Consider the following 15,939-nt stretch of genomic DNA (forward strand, 5'->3'; position numbering starts at 1 on the left):
TAGACCTTCCCTTCCCTTCCCTTCCCTTCCCTTCCCTTCCCTTCCCTTCCCTCCCTTCCCTTCCCTTCCCTTCCCTTCCCTTCCCTTCCCTTCCCTCTTCCCTCTTCCCTCTTCCCTCTTCCCTCTTCCCTTTCCTTTCCAAGTTTAAGTATTTCTCCCAGTTTCTCACTATGATGGTAGGCTATGAGGTAAGTGTGTCAGTCGGACTGGTGGATCTGGCTCAAAATTCAGTTCTCTTGATTGCCCCCATGATCTCCTTTCTGTGACTGTGTGACAACTCTGATCTGTGCCAGTCCTTGGGGGTCCATCCTACCTTCTGTGGGCTGAAATGCCCACTCTGCAGTGAAAGAAACTGCAGAGGTTTAGCTAGGAAAGAGAAGAGGGACCTTTAGCCCTAAAACATGCTGTCCTTGACTTCTGAGAGTGGTCATTGCAACATGACACATGGGTACATTCTGTTCAAAATGAAAAAAATATATATGTTGTTTGGATACAATGAGAAATCTGCAGAAACTTCTAACTTCACATCTCTAGTTTTAAATTAATGTCTCTTTGAGAAGAGAGCTGTCTAATTTCATGTATCTCAAAACACAGTTTTACAAGCTGAGTATTGCTTAACAATGCTGAATGCAATAACTATCATTGTCACTTAATTGTATTGTGGAAGACATGAACATATATTTATTTGTATAATGCAGCCTTGGTTGTTGCTGTGGCCTTGACTCCATCCTGATTTAAAAGGTCAATGCTTGTCATACATCTCATTGCAAACAAGGCCAGAGTTCTTATCAATCTGCACTGTGAAGACAGAGCTGTTGCCAGGTTTCTTGGATGGTTTCAAGTTGTTATAATTGTGCTTAGCCTTGTGTCACCCAGTTGATATCAGTGTTAAAATTATTTTGTTGTATTCCTTATGCATGTTTTTTGTTGTTGTTGCTGTTGAAAGATGTGCAAATGTCTCAACTTATTTTTAATTACCTCCATTTTGTGCTGACATAAATGGGGTGTGCATATATATAGATGCATTTTTGATATATATTGTAACACTGTTTACGTATATGTTGGTAAAACATACTAATTAGATTTTGCATATTAAGGTTACTAATTATTTAAATATTTTTAGTTCATATACTTTAATCAAAAGCTTATTGAAAAGATAAATCACTGTACAGGGATTTGCATTTTTTCTGAACAAGTTAAGGGACCAAAAATAAATATGTTACATTTTTATATTATCATAATCATATATGAAGGGCATTCACTATGGTATCACTGAGATTTTTAATGAAAAGACTTTAAAGAAATGCCTTTTCACTGATAAGATGACTGAATGTGCCTGTCTATGTGTATACAGGCTATATTATAGAACATGTGATTATGTATAGAGGGAATGTTTTTATGTCTTATTGCCGTAGTTTTGGAGGCCTGAAATCAGGCAGCAGAATTGATTATATGAACAGCATACTGCTGATATGGACAACATGTAGACTCAATAAGTATCCAACATATACTCAATAAGTATCTTACTTTTCATGTTAGCTAAGTATTGCAGACAGGGCATACAGGTACTCGTACCTTCAGAAAATCAGTTAATTGATTTTAGATGCTTCCATTTAGACCCATCAAATTATAAATCTTGTCCCTGTGACAGGGGAAAAAGCTTCTTCACCAAGAGAGGGGTCTGTCACTGGAACAGGCTCCCCAGGGCAGCGGTCACAGCACTGAGCTGCCAGAGTTCAAGAAGCATTTGGACACTGCTTTCAGACATATAGTTTGGTTTTTGAGTGGTCCTATGTAGAGCCAGGAGTGGACCTCGATGATCCCTGTGGGTTGCTTCCAACTCAGGATATTCTGTGATTCTGTGGTTAGATGAACTTCTTTGTGAGCGGCTGAGATTCAAGACCTTTATCCTCCGAGACAGTAGTTCTGGACAGGTGCTACAGAGGGGAGACAGGCGTGGAAGCCCCTGTCTCTGTTTAACCATTAGTTCCTATGTGCATTAAAACAAAATCTCTCTGAAGCTAAGTTTTGATCTTAGTCCATTCATAGTCCAGTAGTGCTTTCAAAGCCTCTGTTTCCTTAGTAAAGGCTTTTGTGGCAACTTCAGCTCTTACTTGCATCCATACCTTCTAGATCATGCAATTTAGTGTCTTACATAAACCTAAACTGAGTAGCAGCTCAATTCTAGTTCCACCTGTTTGATAACTTAACCATTCACTGTACTGTAAAATCCTTTTCTGTTATATTTACAGTGAACTGAGGCAAGTGAAACTGTTTTCAAATAAAGAGTAGCAATTATGATTTCATGTCTTGTTTGTGGTAACTATTTTCTCACATCTGACATAGATGCAGCTTTCCAGCTATATGCAAACATTCCAACATTGTTGAAATGGAATCAGTGAGATGATGAGATTGGCTCTAAAATCTTAGTTTAAATGCTTGTATTCCTTATGGAGATGTTGAGATGGGAACTTCTAAGTTTCCCCATGGTTCTCTGTAAGCTGCTTATAACCACACTGGAGAGAATTCACAAATAAATCTTGTAATTTTCAGGTAATCACTTGCTTCCATAGCTGAGCCCTTCAATAAAATACCAAATGTCAGAAGACACTCAATAAAGTCAAGAAAGTTAGAAATGTTGACATATGTTGCAATAACTGAAATGCTGCTCCATATGGGTTGCCCTTATTTAATATAGTAGGAAATCTCTATGGGGGTTGTTGGTTTGGACATACATATGTACAGCTTATTCATCTCTCAGAAAATTTCCCACAAGGCTGACACAATTCTGTTTTCTGAACTTGTTGCCTCATCATGCCATTCCTAAAACATTTTTCTTTAGAAGTACTGTTTTGCTGAGGCTTTTACAGAGTCAATCTGATCTGAAGTGGACATCACTGTTGCATTAACGATTCTCTTAAATAAGTTACTTATAGTTTATGCTTTCACATTCTGATACTTTTACACAATAATCTTCAGCTAAAGGGAAAAGCAGTTGTTCACCAAATTGTAGCTGTTAACTTCTGAGCTGAGATCGATGTTCTGAAGTGTTAGTGAAGATGAAGTTTCTAAAAGTTGCACAGTTGTTTCAGCTTTGTTGTGTTTCTGGCTATCTGCAAGTACTTGACTCTATGATAAGACAAAGGAGATGTTTATGTCACAAATGACAATTTCTGGTTTCTAAAACTTGTCTTCAGTGTAAGAAGAATTTGAAAAGCCTTTTATCTTTCAGATGTTTGTCAGCCATTATAATATCTTTTTGCTGCTGAAATTATAAGGGTTGCGGGGGGGGAGTTCATTATGAGAGAATGTGTGAGAGAATGCACAGATCACAAAGTAAAATGTGCTTTAACAAAAGCAGATCCAAGACAAGCTGTGTCAGTCCAGGGCTCAGTCAAGTGGCTGCACTCCTTAACCTCCCAGTGATCAGAAAATCATTCTATGGCTTTTGCGGCACCCTGTTTTGCAACTAGAGTTCAAAAATATTAATAATATAGTAACATGAAAAGTGAAATATTCACAAAAGTAAACCTTTTTTCACATCCCAAGTTTGAATCCAGCCACCCTGCCTGATTTTGACTGGTAATGCTACGCATTCCCAGAATGGCCATCCATTTTCATGTGCTCTTGGCATTGTCCCCAAAGTTTCAAATGGCCACCTTACTAAGATGTTATCTAAATTCTTCTCTGTGGCAGAGGATTCCCTGTTGTCCACAACAGACTTGCTAAATGTGTCTATTTGAACATATCAAACCAGAAACTGTTTCCCTGTCTCAGAAAAATAAGTGGTGTATGCCTGGACCAACAGCGAAATAGGATGGCTCTGCCGAGGAACAACATTGCTTGAGAATTGCAACATTGCTTCCTACTTCCTCAGGTCCCCAGTAGGGTGTAAAAGTTAGCATTAGCATGGCTAGGTTAGCTTATGGTGTCTAAAGATCTCTTCCACTGACTTCATTTAAATTTCAGTATTACTATAAGAGCACAATCCATTCTGGACAAATACTTTTCTGATACATCTCATAGTAGTTGTATCATCTTAGTCTGTAGAAGAGCTTGTTTTCTACAGTTACATGAAAAGAAGTTGTAGGGAGCTGGGTGTTGGCCTCTTCTCACAGATAACTAGCAATAGAACAAGAGTGAATGGCCTCAAGTTGCACCAGGGGAGGTTCAGTTTGGAAATTAGGAGAAATTTCTTCTCAGAAAGAGTGGTTAGGCATTAGAATGGGTTGCCCAGGAAGGTGGAGGCATCACTGTCTCTGGGGGTGTTTAAGGAGGAAAGGTTGGACCTGGTGCTTAGGGACATGGTTTAGTGGGTACTATTGGTGGTAGGGGGATGGTTGGACCAGATGATCTTGGAGGTCTTTTCCAACCTTAATGATTCTATGATTCTATAATTGGTAGGTCAGAAACAGAATCTGTAGCACAGGACGCAGAGTGATGGATCTGAGTTTAACATAATTGTTATGAATGAGCTACTTGAACCACATGTTGGTACAAATATGACTGTGTAATAGCAATTTAAATGATAGCTCTTTTGTGGGTATTTTTCTGCTTTGTTTAAGACATTTTTGTTTGCATTTTATAGCCAAGCTCCAAGACATACTCGCAGAGTGGCAGACACTCAGTATCAGTAGAGGTTCAAATGCAGCGGCAGCGACAAGAAGAAAGAGAGAGTTTCCAGCAAGCTCAGCGACAGTACAGCTCATTACCCAGGTATGGCAACTGTCTGAAGCTATTCAGTGTATATGAGCCTGGAGCTAATTTCGTTTGTAGAAGGAAAATGGTGTGCTTGGTGCAGGCACTTTTGTTTAGCATTGATATAAGGTGGAATGTATTCAGCGTGGAAGAGGCATAAAATTTCTTAAGTGAGAGCATGTGGTAGCTGTTTATTTTAGTAGAATTACTTCAGAGCTGATTTCAGTGAGATTTGATGTCACTCAGCACCCAATAGAATTAAGACGTTAAAACAAAGCTATTCTTTGTGGGACACCATACAGTTTCACTTTCTGCAATTACAAAAATCTCCTGAGCATGACATGGGTTGCCCCCTTTTGACAGGTCAAACTTTTTTCTTTTTTTTTTTTTCTGTCACATAATTCCTTACTGGGTAGAAATTCTCTTTGTGATGCTGATACAAAGCAAAAATTAAAAGAAAAAAGTAATCTCAAGACCTTGAACAATAGAAAATGGAACTATCAAAAAAAAACAAGAGCCTCCAGTATATACTTTTCTTCTAAGTTACTGGATTATTAGCAATGGAATGCTGAAAATTGATACACTTTTTGTCTAAAAAACTGTATTTAAAAATTCTTAGGTTTTTTAAATTAGCTGATTGGGTAAGAAGTTTTTTACTTGATATTTATCTACCAGAATTATTAAATATTTACCCAACTGATATTGTAAATCAGATAACTATCATAGTTTAGCAATATGCAAATAGTATTTACATTTTCAAATATCAATGGCAATAGCTGAATGGAGAATCCTTTACTCCGAAGGTTGGTGTCAAATTTCCTGGTTTTTAACAACTCGTATTTTAGCAATTACATCATAGCTATTTTACTGAAACAAATAGTAGCTTCATGATCAACGTTATCTACCATGAACTCTTATCTTACCAACTTCTTTGAAAATAAAACAGATCTCTCAAATTTTCACATGCTATAGCACCTTTCAGTGTAAAATTTGTCTGTTAAGTTTGGAAGAAGGTGAGAAAGGAAAATGTAAAGTTATTGTGTTTTCTTAGAAAGAGTGTTGGTTTGTTATTTTGAAAGTCCTTATATTTCCTTTGCTTTTTACTTCTACCTTACTTCTGAAGTGATTACATGTATAAATGCCATGTTTGTTATCTTGATAAATTCTTTTTCAGTGTTGCTAGTTCCAGCAATAGATTAAGTAGGAAAACATGAATGCTAGTGTTGTTTTTAAGTTAAGTTGGGGGGGGGGGGGGGGGAGATTATTTTTAGTTTGAAAACTATGATTTGTAAAATTTGCTTCCCCTGTTCTGCTTAATCACTCATAACATTTAAAAGGTAGAATTCAGTTTCAGTGCTGTTCCAGTGGTAGAAATTCGTAACTGTAAGGAGAAAATTCATCTACAAGAAATTTGAAAAATTATTCTTTGGGCCATAGAAACGCTTGTTTTGAAACGAGTGAGTGAGAACTTCACTCAATGTGGTTTTCAACATCAGAAATGACTAGCAAGCTGGTAACAATGCATGTTACTAAGTAATTAATGATTATTTAATGATTGTGATTGAGCACTCTGGGAGTGCAGCGCAGCACTCAGCTACACTGGGAGCAGACAGAATTTTAGGATGTTGGGCTAAGGTTGAGTTCTGTGAATACCACGATAATTCTATAACAAGCTGGGATATCTGTTTCTCCAGCTTTACAAACTGTTTGTAACTCTAGGACCAATCTGTAAAGAAATCTTAATCTTACTCTGAAACTTAGGTCCCAAGGTTAATGTTGCAACTGTGACTTTGTAATGCTTATAGTTTGTGTGCTTGATTAATTCTGGAGCTTTGTTGCTTTTCATCTTGTATAGTCTCTAGGAGCCTCTATTTTTTTTCCTTTCTACTTTTAAATCATCAGTACTGGAGGCAAATATACTCTTCAGTAAACTTTAAGGAATCTTCCCAGAAAGACAATGAAAGTGGGCCAAATTATTTTGAACAAGTACCAGAAAACAGTCAGTAAATTAAATCAGTTCAACTAGTCATTGTCTTGTCCCATGTGAAACTCTAAAAGCAATGTTTAACTCAAGTTAATTTTGTAGTACTTAAAATTTATCTTGCTCTAGATCAGAAACCTGACAGTTTCGTAGCCTACAGAGGTTCATTCAATTTCCTCTTGTTCCAGGGAGTGATAAAACATGGCTCAAAAACATTGTTTCTTTGCCAGAGTTGGATATGTTAATACCAAGAACAGCTATAAAAATTTGCATAAGAATTTACATTATGTTATAATTTATGCTGTAATAATTTACATTCATCCTGAATAACAGTTTTCATCCAGAGGTCTCAAAATACATTACAAAAAAAGGTGGATATGGTCATTTTCAAGTTATATGCATGGAAGGAATATTGCAAAAACGTCAGCAAGTGTTCTTACTTTTACTAATGGCAGTGAAATTTTCCAGGTCACCGTCTCTCCACTGCATATTCATTGGAAGAAACCACATTGAGTCATGTGTGTTGACATGTAAAACCAAGCCATATATACACAACTAAATGATTTTCTTATTGATTAATGTCGCAATATATTTTGTTTTACTGCTTGATTCTCATACACCAATGTGAATCTCAAAGTGGGTATCTCTTTTGCTGCAACACAAAATTGTTTTACTTTATCATCACCAATCTTATTTTAAATTCATAAAAGTATCTAGCAGCTTGATAGTAAATTAAAGCTATTTCAAAGCCATAATCTGTCTTTAAAAAAAAGTAGTGATTTATTGTGAAAAGAGATAAGAATTTGTAATTCCTCTATGTATTTGATTTATTTATCTGCCCCCATGATGGAGGTTAAAAAAAAAAAAAAAAAAAAAAATGGTTCTATCTGCCTTTTCTCTTATGGAAGCCATAACAAAGTGGAAAACAGTCCTGATAGCACACAATTCCTTCATTCTGGAACTGTGAAGAAGAAACGCTCATCCGTGTAACTACCTATCAATAATGTGCTTTATCTTCTGACTTGTGCAGTGTTAGAGCAAATGTTTTAAAGATCTGCCTCTTGCATTTTTAATCAAGTATGAGTCTAGATTCAAATCTTTCATGAGTGACTACAAGTGCTGGCTGCTATCTGGTTTCTTACGAAGCACAGCATTGTGTATGGTCTTTCCTAGTCTGCAGCTGAGTTGTTGCACTTTTCTCTTGGGAACATGATAATAGCCATAGTACTGTATGGGTATTCACGACATATTACCGCTGGAGAGTCCTGGAAACAGCTCAACTCTGTAGGAAAAATTATCCCAGCAAAAGAGATAAGATACCTCTTTTGGGCAGAAGAAAGCAAGGCTTCTTGAGAATTCTGTAGTTGGGGAAGCCTGCTGGCTTCGCAGAAGCACCCTTCTAGCACCCTTCTTTCTACACCCTTCTTTCTAGGGATTGTTGTCAATAACATTAATTGGGTACCAGAACATTTGTCTTAAAAGATTTTTTTTATTTTTTTTTCCCCAGGCAAAGCAGAAAAAATGCCAGTTCTGTATCTCAAGACTCCTGGGAGCAGAGCTATTCTCCTGGTGAAGGGTTCCAGACTGCAAAGGAAAATCCCAGATATTCCAGCTACCAGGGATCAAGGAATGGCTATATGGGGGGACATGGGTTCAATGCCAGGGTGATGCTGGAAACACAAGAACTGCTCCGTCAAGAGCAGAGAAGGAAAGAACAACAACTGAAAAAAAAAACTTCCTCTGAAGGACCTAGCAACTATGACTCGTATAAGAAAATTCAGGACCCTAATTATACTCCGCCTAAAGGTCCTTTCAGGCAAGATGTACCACCTTCACCATCTCAGGTAGCCAGGCTGAACAGATTACAAACACCAGAAAAGGGAAGGCCGTTTTATTCTTGAGGTGAAGAAAATGAAGATCAACTCATCATGCAATAAGGAACATTTTCATATAAAGACTTATATTTTGAAAACTTTTTAAATTGATGGTACTAAGGAATATATCCGTTGTCTGTTTCAGTGCCTTTAACAATAGGGGCAAAGAGTTGGTGGACCTTATGTCTTTGCCATTCTTTCTCAAGTTTTCAATTCATGGAAGGATTTTCCACCATTTGACAATCATAGCGGAAGTGAGCAATGCAGCCCCTGCTTACCAAGCCCTGTAGCCCAGTTCAGTAGTTGTCAATGGCTTATTACTAGGATTTGTTGTAATGTGTTTTACTTTGCAGTGACTTCTTACACCAACATGCAGCTTTGTGGCATAAAATTAATGAATTTGAGGTTGAACAAAGCATTGACATGCCCTTTTTTTATTTCTCTCGGGTCAGGAGGGGGGTTGTATATCACTCTTGAGTGGATAAGGCTCAGCTCTACTCAGTATCCAGTCCTAGGATGTTTTGTGGTGGAGTCATTACCAGTCTTTGTTGATCAATATTGAAGTCTCTATATGCTGAAAAACTATCCCTCACCTGTTATGCACATATGCACTCTTTTCTGTCTTTCTCCCCACTCTGAGATTATTAAAAAAGCCCTTATCCTGATTCATGAGGAAAACAATATTAGGCTCTCGGTTATCCTGAGGATCCTGTTACAATCGCCTTATATCTTAAGACATAGTCCATTATGAATGAAACAACTTGAGAGAGATTATTTATACGGTCACAGCCAAGCCCTTAATAAGCATATTTCATTCTTTCATTAAATATGGAGACTTAAGAACAAACAAACAAGTGGTTTCTGTTTTACTTTACTTCTAAACTCATGTGGTCATACGACAACTGTGTCTAGGAAGAGAACTCAGGAGGGAGTCATCCCGTGGTCATCTGATACAGAGTTGTCATAGTTTGGGGAGATAACTTAAAAAAAGAGTGAAAGAAAGAAAGAAAGAAAGAAAGAAAGAAAGAAAGAAAGAAAGAAAGAAAGAAAGAAAGAGAAAGAAAGTTTTCTTTGGATTAAAAAAAAAAAGGAAAGAAAAAGAAAACAATTTATTCTTTTTACAATTTGTGAAGCTTTGTGAACAATTGCCTTGTGCTTCCATATACTGTACTGTTGCATCGTGATGCTACATTAAAAATAAACCTTTAAGTACATGAATGAGACGTAAGTGGAGACAAACTGTTACACATCATCCTGAAAACATGTCAGTATCCAAAAATAACTAAAATGAAAAAGATTTCTCTAGCAGTGAGTAATATTTGAATGTTCATATGGGATATGAGAGTTTCTTTTGCAACAGCTGTTTTTGTGTTTGTTGGTCTGAACTTCATGTATTGTAAAAATATAGCTGGGTTGTTGAAGTGCCTGCAAATCCTGATGTGAAAAGGCTTGAGAATGGATCTCAGCTTATCATGTACAAAAAGGAAAGAATGAAAGCAAGAAAGAAAAATCATGTATTGCGTGATTTTAAAAATGCCTATTTTTTTTTACTGGCACATTTTATTTTTGCGCCAACTTGTTTCTAGAATATATGTGAAATATCAGCACACATATCTGTGTCTTTTATGCCTGTTTGTTAATGGTTTTTGTTGTTAATAATGTACTCCATGTTTAAAAGTTGTTACTAATGTAAGCACAGTGACATTGGATGACAATAGCTCTTTTACACAGAATTTCCAGAACTGTGTAAAACAGCTTTCCGTGTACATATGAAATTTAGAATAAAAGGCTGTTTCCATTCTCGTCTTGGTATTGACTGTAAACCCTTAGGAGAACTGCTGCAGACATTGAGTTTAAAAAACCCTTAACAGATGTTATTTTATCCTATTCCTAATGATTTGCGTGTGTCTTTGTGTGAGTGCTTATAAACATAAGGAAAAAAAAAAAAAAAAAAAAGATTCACAGCCCAGCTGAACACCTGAAGAATATCCTCAGAGGGAAAAAATGCTCAGTTTAGCATCTTATGTTATTTCAGGTCATACCTGTGACATTTGAAAGGTACATTTTTAAGACAAAACTCTGTGGCAAAACTCTTTCCAGTCTGTTGCGTGGAATGCTCTCCCTGAGGAGAGTGCCATCAGGATATGGGCACCCTCTGTGCTCTGACCAAAACTGGTCACGTGGGAGGAAGCCCCTTTGATACCCAGTGTGTGTTTTGAGCTCTGATGTGAGCCCTTAACAGGAATGTTGACAATGGGAGAGGGCAGATTCATGAATAAAGTGATATTTACAGTGCCAGTAGTGATACTCAGTTTCCCCCATTAGTATTGAAGCTGTGGAGGGAGATTTTCTCCCTCTTCCCTTCATTTCTCCTTTTGTTGGATACTGCAGGAATGTCAATCATAATTCTGTATGTGCATGACATCAGGCTGTTGCCATGGCAATAATAGTGTCAAATTATTCACTGTGACTTTAGTGTGGGATCTCAAGGGGAAGAGTAGCAGGAGACACAAGGTGGACAGGCAGCTTTTGGTGCCCAAATAAACCAAAGGCATGATTTTGCAAAAGACCTAAACTGCAGTGGCCTGCAGTTGAGAAAGAGAAAATAATGCTATTTGCAGTTTTCCAGGCCTTGCTGTCTCATCTGCTGTCTCTGCTCCTAGTATTCCATAGCTTGATGCTTCTATGGAATTATTTGGACAGGCAAATAATGGCAAGCACTAAAAAATGCATCCACAGGAAAGGAAAACAGGTTGAAGTCCTTTTCAAAATAAGGTCTTTGATAAACTGTTGTTGGAAAAAGGGCATGTTTTTGAAAAAGTACGAAGTATGGGATGTTTTACGTGTGAGGATGGCATATGTTAAAGTTTACCCTTGTATGAAACTCCTCTTCAAGGTGTTAACAATTTGCCATAATTAGATGTGTTCATGAAAGAAGGCAGATGTTCTCTCTGGGCCATGTCTGTGTTATGTTAGCAAAGAATAAGGTCTTTTTCTGGCTTCGTCATCCTGTCTTCTTCCTGACATAGCGTAGACAGGATTTCTAATATTAACTCCCATAAGTTGCAAAGGGCGATAAGGAAGTGGGAGGGAGATGTTTTAATAGAAAATGACCTTTAGTTCTGCATAGTGAATAGATCCAAAAGTTAATTGAGCTAACTGCATTACTGCAGTAATTTGTTTGTGGACGTATTACCATTATGAAATTAACTCTGTGACATTAGTGTGTTTAAGAATGGTCACAGGACAGACTGTAAGAGAGCTTACAACATCGAGGAGTGGGTGTAGAGCTTGCACATTTTTCTCTCCTGAAACCGTAAAAAATCCATCCACAAAGCCTGCTGGTATTTTATCAAAATAATTTGTTAATGCTATTGAAATTCCATGGGAAAGTTTAAAATTATTCATGTAGAAGACTGCTGCCTTTCTAAAAAAGCCTACTTCCCTTCTTGTTACAGGGCCTCCTTGGAAACAAGACTGCAGCCTTAGTGAGTTATTGCATGGGCCAGATATTTTAATATATGTCTTGGAGAACTCTGCCATCAAAAACAGCAAAAATGGCATAGAGCCCAGCTGAACATGGTCGGAAAGTACAACTGCCATTTATTTCTGGCAAACAGTGGGAAGAACAACAAAACAAAGTTTAAACCCAACATGATTGTGGATGTATGGCCTGTCTTTCAAAGCTGTGCTGATGTTTTGCTCACATTCAAGCTGTTTATGAGTGTCTGTAACATTACATTTCTCTGTGCTGGGTATGTTGAGAAAGGAAAGGAAGAAACATTGGCCAGACAAAGAAGAGATGCGCCAGATTAGCAGTGTTGGCTAAACACAGGATATTCTTGAGTAATTCAAACCTTTGAACTTGTGTTGTTGAGACTTAAAGTGAATTTGGCTATTGCTGGTCCTGGCTTGCAAGTCTATTTTCAAAATATTTCCTAATTCTATTTGCTCTGCCTGACTGTTTCTACATCTTCTCTCCTGAGTCCTCAGTCTGGTTCATAGGAGTTGTGAGGAATCTGTCAGGAATGCAAATGTAGAAAAAAACTCATCTGTTCCTTGTGCTGCTTTTGTGCCACCACACCCTGGCCATCCAGACCTACTATAAAGGTCAGCCCTGACTTGGCAGAGGAAGAACAAGGGTCAGAATTCCAGGATAGGGAACTGACTTCGTGCAAGTGGGTTGTGTGCATGCAGGAGAGTGAGAGAGGCACAGATTGGATTCATTTGCCTATAATTCATGTCCAGCTTGAAACCCTCTTCAAGTATCTTGTAGCATTTCTTCAGAGCTCTTTCCATCTGTGCAGAAACCAAGATGATGATTTGATGCACATGGTTATTGTTTCATGCCCTCTCGTACATATTTTCTATTTTGTATCACTATCACACTCTCTTTTACATCTGCTGATTAATTCTGTTGCATTTATTTGTTTCTCCAATTGGTGTGGAATTCATTCATATCCTGGGCTGCTTCTTGCAGTGATTGATATTTCTCCCAGCATTGCAAACTTATCTTAATATTTTCTGTCCTCAAGAGTAGTGTTATCTTTTGTAATTTACACTTTAATCACATTTTAAAAATTGAGACTGGAAGCTTGAGCTGGGATTACACAGAAACAAACTAAAGAATATGGCTCTCATTGCTATTCTGTGTGCAGTGCACACTTCCAGGCACTTGCAGGGACCATACAGAGTACTGTCTGAATGAGATGAAGAAAAGCATCAAGCCCAGGAGCTTTGGAGAAAAAAAAAAAAAAAAAAAGTTAAGGAAAGTTTTGAAAATATTTATGCCCAGTACATCTACTGTGAAAAAAATAATTCCTTAGAAATATCAAAGTCTGTCTGAATGGCTGATGGTTTCAGGGTTCAGACTTGACTGGTTTAAAGACAGAGGGCTGGAAAAGGAAGCTGCTTGTGCCAACCTAAAGGGCACCAGAACCCTCTTACCTTGTAAATTAGCTCCTGAAATGCCATTTCCAGCTGCACATTTTACAGCAGCCAGACAGGAATGGGCTTACCTTCATGCACTGAGCTAAAAACTGCAGTGACATCTGTCAGAGAAGGAGGGGTGGCAGCCATGGGTGATAATAGCTTTGGTAGTCTGATTTTAATCTGCTTGTTTGTTTGTTTAAGTAATCTTTGTTTGTGTTAGGAAAATAGGAAAAGAAATGAAGGGTGAGGAAGAGGATTAAAATGTGAGCACGAGAGATCTCTGCTCCCCTTGCACCATCAACTGTCACCAGCACAGCCACTGGTGGTTTCTTGCCTTCTTTTTCTTTGTGCCCCAAAGGCACAGAAAAGGAGAAACTATCTGACAGTAACCTCATCACAAAACTCATGCCCTTCCTAGAGATTCACTCTGCTGTGTTACTTGTACAATATGAATTAACAATGCAACAAGTAAAAAGATTTACTAAACATCCTTGTCTGTGGGTTTCCCTGGGGTGAGTAGAGATTGTCACCACTTAGGATTGGGGGCTGTGCTTTGTTTTTATCCTATATATAACAGAATATTGTCCTTGGCAGTAACAGCTAGTAAATGTTTGTTTTTAGCATGAAAGGAGCTTTGTCTAACATTAGTTTGTATATATGTTTGCAATAGGTGTTGCATGGTAGACTGTCCCATTCTAGATGTATTCCTAGTCCTAGTGATAGTCTCATTTGAAAATACAGAGCATATTGCTGGAACCAGTCATAGCTTGGGAACTGCTACCTTGTCAGTTAAAATGAGTTCATCAGGTCTCTTCATTTAACTGAGGGTGCTACCCTTTTACAGGTTTTGTAGGGGGAGGGAGAGAGAGAGATGTCTTCCTCTTGGGATTAGGAAACATTCCTGTGGTCACTGTTTGAAACTGAAGAATTATCTATAGCAATTTAAAGAGATTTCAAGGAGCTGCAGCCTTTTGCCAGGATCCCAGAACAGTTATCGCCTTAGTGTTCAGCAAGCTGGAGAAGACATTAGTTTTCATTGCTCCACTGATGTAATTCTTATTCCCACTTAGAATTTGCTAAAGACAGAGACCCCATTCAGGGTATGCATCAGATTTTATATCTTCCTTAGGGGCAAGTGCAAAGCTTCGTAATACTTCAGCTGAGCCAGGTTATTAAAAGCCAGTGGGCTCTTAGGAGCAGGAATGTCTTGCCTAAAACTTCATGTCTAATGATGAAGTACATTTTGTTTCATTCTGCCAGCCATCTGTTGGTTCCTGTCCATGACACACAATTTCAATTTTCTCAGTGTATGGTACATTCAGGCTCTGCTCTGTTGTCCAACCCAAACTGCAAGAACCATTTCAATAAAAAAGTGTTTATAAATAATATTAAAGAAAATTTATTAATAGCCTATCAGTCATTTTGTGGGTAATTATGGGCTGTAAAGGAAGGGAAATTTATGCTACAGAAATGACTTTGCCATTTGCTAAGGAAGATTTAAGTCTAAGAAATATTTTTTCTCTTTAGGTTCCAAGACTCAACAAGGGTTAATCCAATCAACTGCAGCATAATAAGGACTGGAAATGGCAATGTCTAGTTTTAGTGCCTGCAAAAATCTGTTTTATAATCTGGACCAAGTTCGTTGTAATTTCACCCACATTGTTCCTTACTCTGAGAACTGTATAAAATCATATTAAAAACAGAAGCCACTAAATTACACAACCTGTTGCTTCCCATAAGCTCAGTTAATAGATAGAATATTTACATTATGATCGTGAAATAATTTGTGTTTTAATATCCCCTTCTTTATTTAAAAAATAGCTCACAATTTTTGCAAATAGTAGCATACAGAATTTTACAATTGTTCATTCTTGTTTTTTAAAGTCAGTTTGCATAAATAATTTTCTCATCTTTATGCAGAATTTTTCCACATTTTTGTTGACTAAAATATTGCTAATCTAATTTCCTATTAAAAAATTCATTTCCAGCATTGCAGAGCTGAAAGGTGCTACCAAGCATTTAGTCTTCAATTTACATACAACAAACCCTGTAATCTGATGGGGGATTTCACACAAGGATGGCTGGATGCAATTACATGGGCAAAGAAAAAAATTTGTCCAAGACTCTGTTCTACAGTAATTTCATCTGTTGGTCTCCCATTGAGAGTTCTCCTATTGCTAAATTGCTTATTGATGTGGACTTAAAAGTAGAAAAATCTACACAATATTGTCATACTAGTTTTTCAATGCTGTTTGCATTTTTTTTTCCTTTTTAATTATGATTTGGGTTTGTTAGAAAGGGATGAAGTAAACAGATCGGAATAATTCATTTGAGTTAACACTCATTGACAAGAAAACATTAAGCATTCTCCAGATGAAGCACCAGTCATGAAAGGCAGAAGGATAATCCTAACATTACAACTCAAGTAAATTAGTTTTCTGATATATATTCCAG

General features: G+C 37.4%; 1 protein-coding gene across 24 annotated transcripts in view; it reads left to right on the forward strand.

Moving 5' to 3' along the window:
* Positions 1-10,351, forward strand: part of PARD3 (par-3 family cell polarity regulator) — a 453,149-nt gene extending 442,798 nt beyond the window's left edge. For all 24 annotated transcript variants that reach the window (XM_040546998.1, XM_040546987.1, XM_040546992.1 and 21 more), the window contains 2 exons: positions 4,589-4,716; positions 8,187-10,351. In XM_040546998.1, coding sequence (XP_040402932.1) covers positions 4,589-4,716; positions 8,187-8,580 — 522 coding nt within the window. In that variant the 3' untranslated portion in view covers positions 8,581-10,351. The remainder of the gene's footprint in view (positions 1-4,588; positions 4,717-8,186) is intronic.
* The last annotated feature ends 5,588 nt before the right edge of the window (positions 10,352-15,939 follow it).

This window comes from Cygnus olor, chromosome 2 (genome assembly GCF_009769625.2).
Source record: "Cygnus olor isolate bCygOlo1 chromosome 2, bCygOlo1.pri.v2, whole genome shotgun sequence".
NCBI lineage: Eukaryota > Metazoa > Chordata > Aves > Anseriformes > Anatidae > Cygnus > Cygnus olor.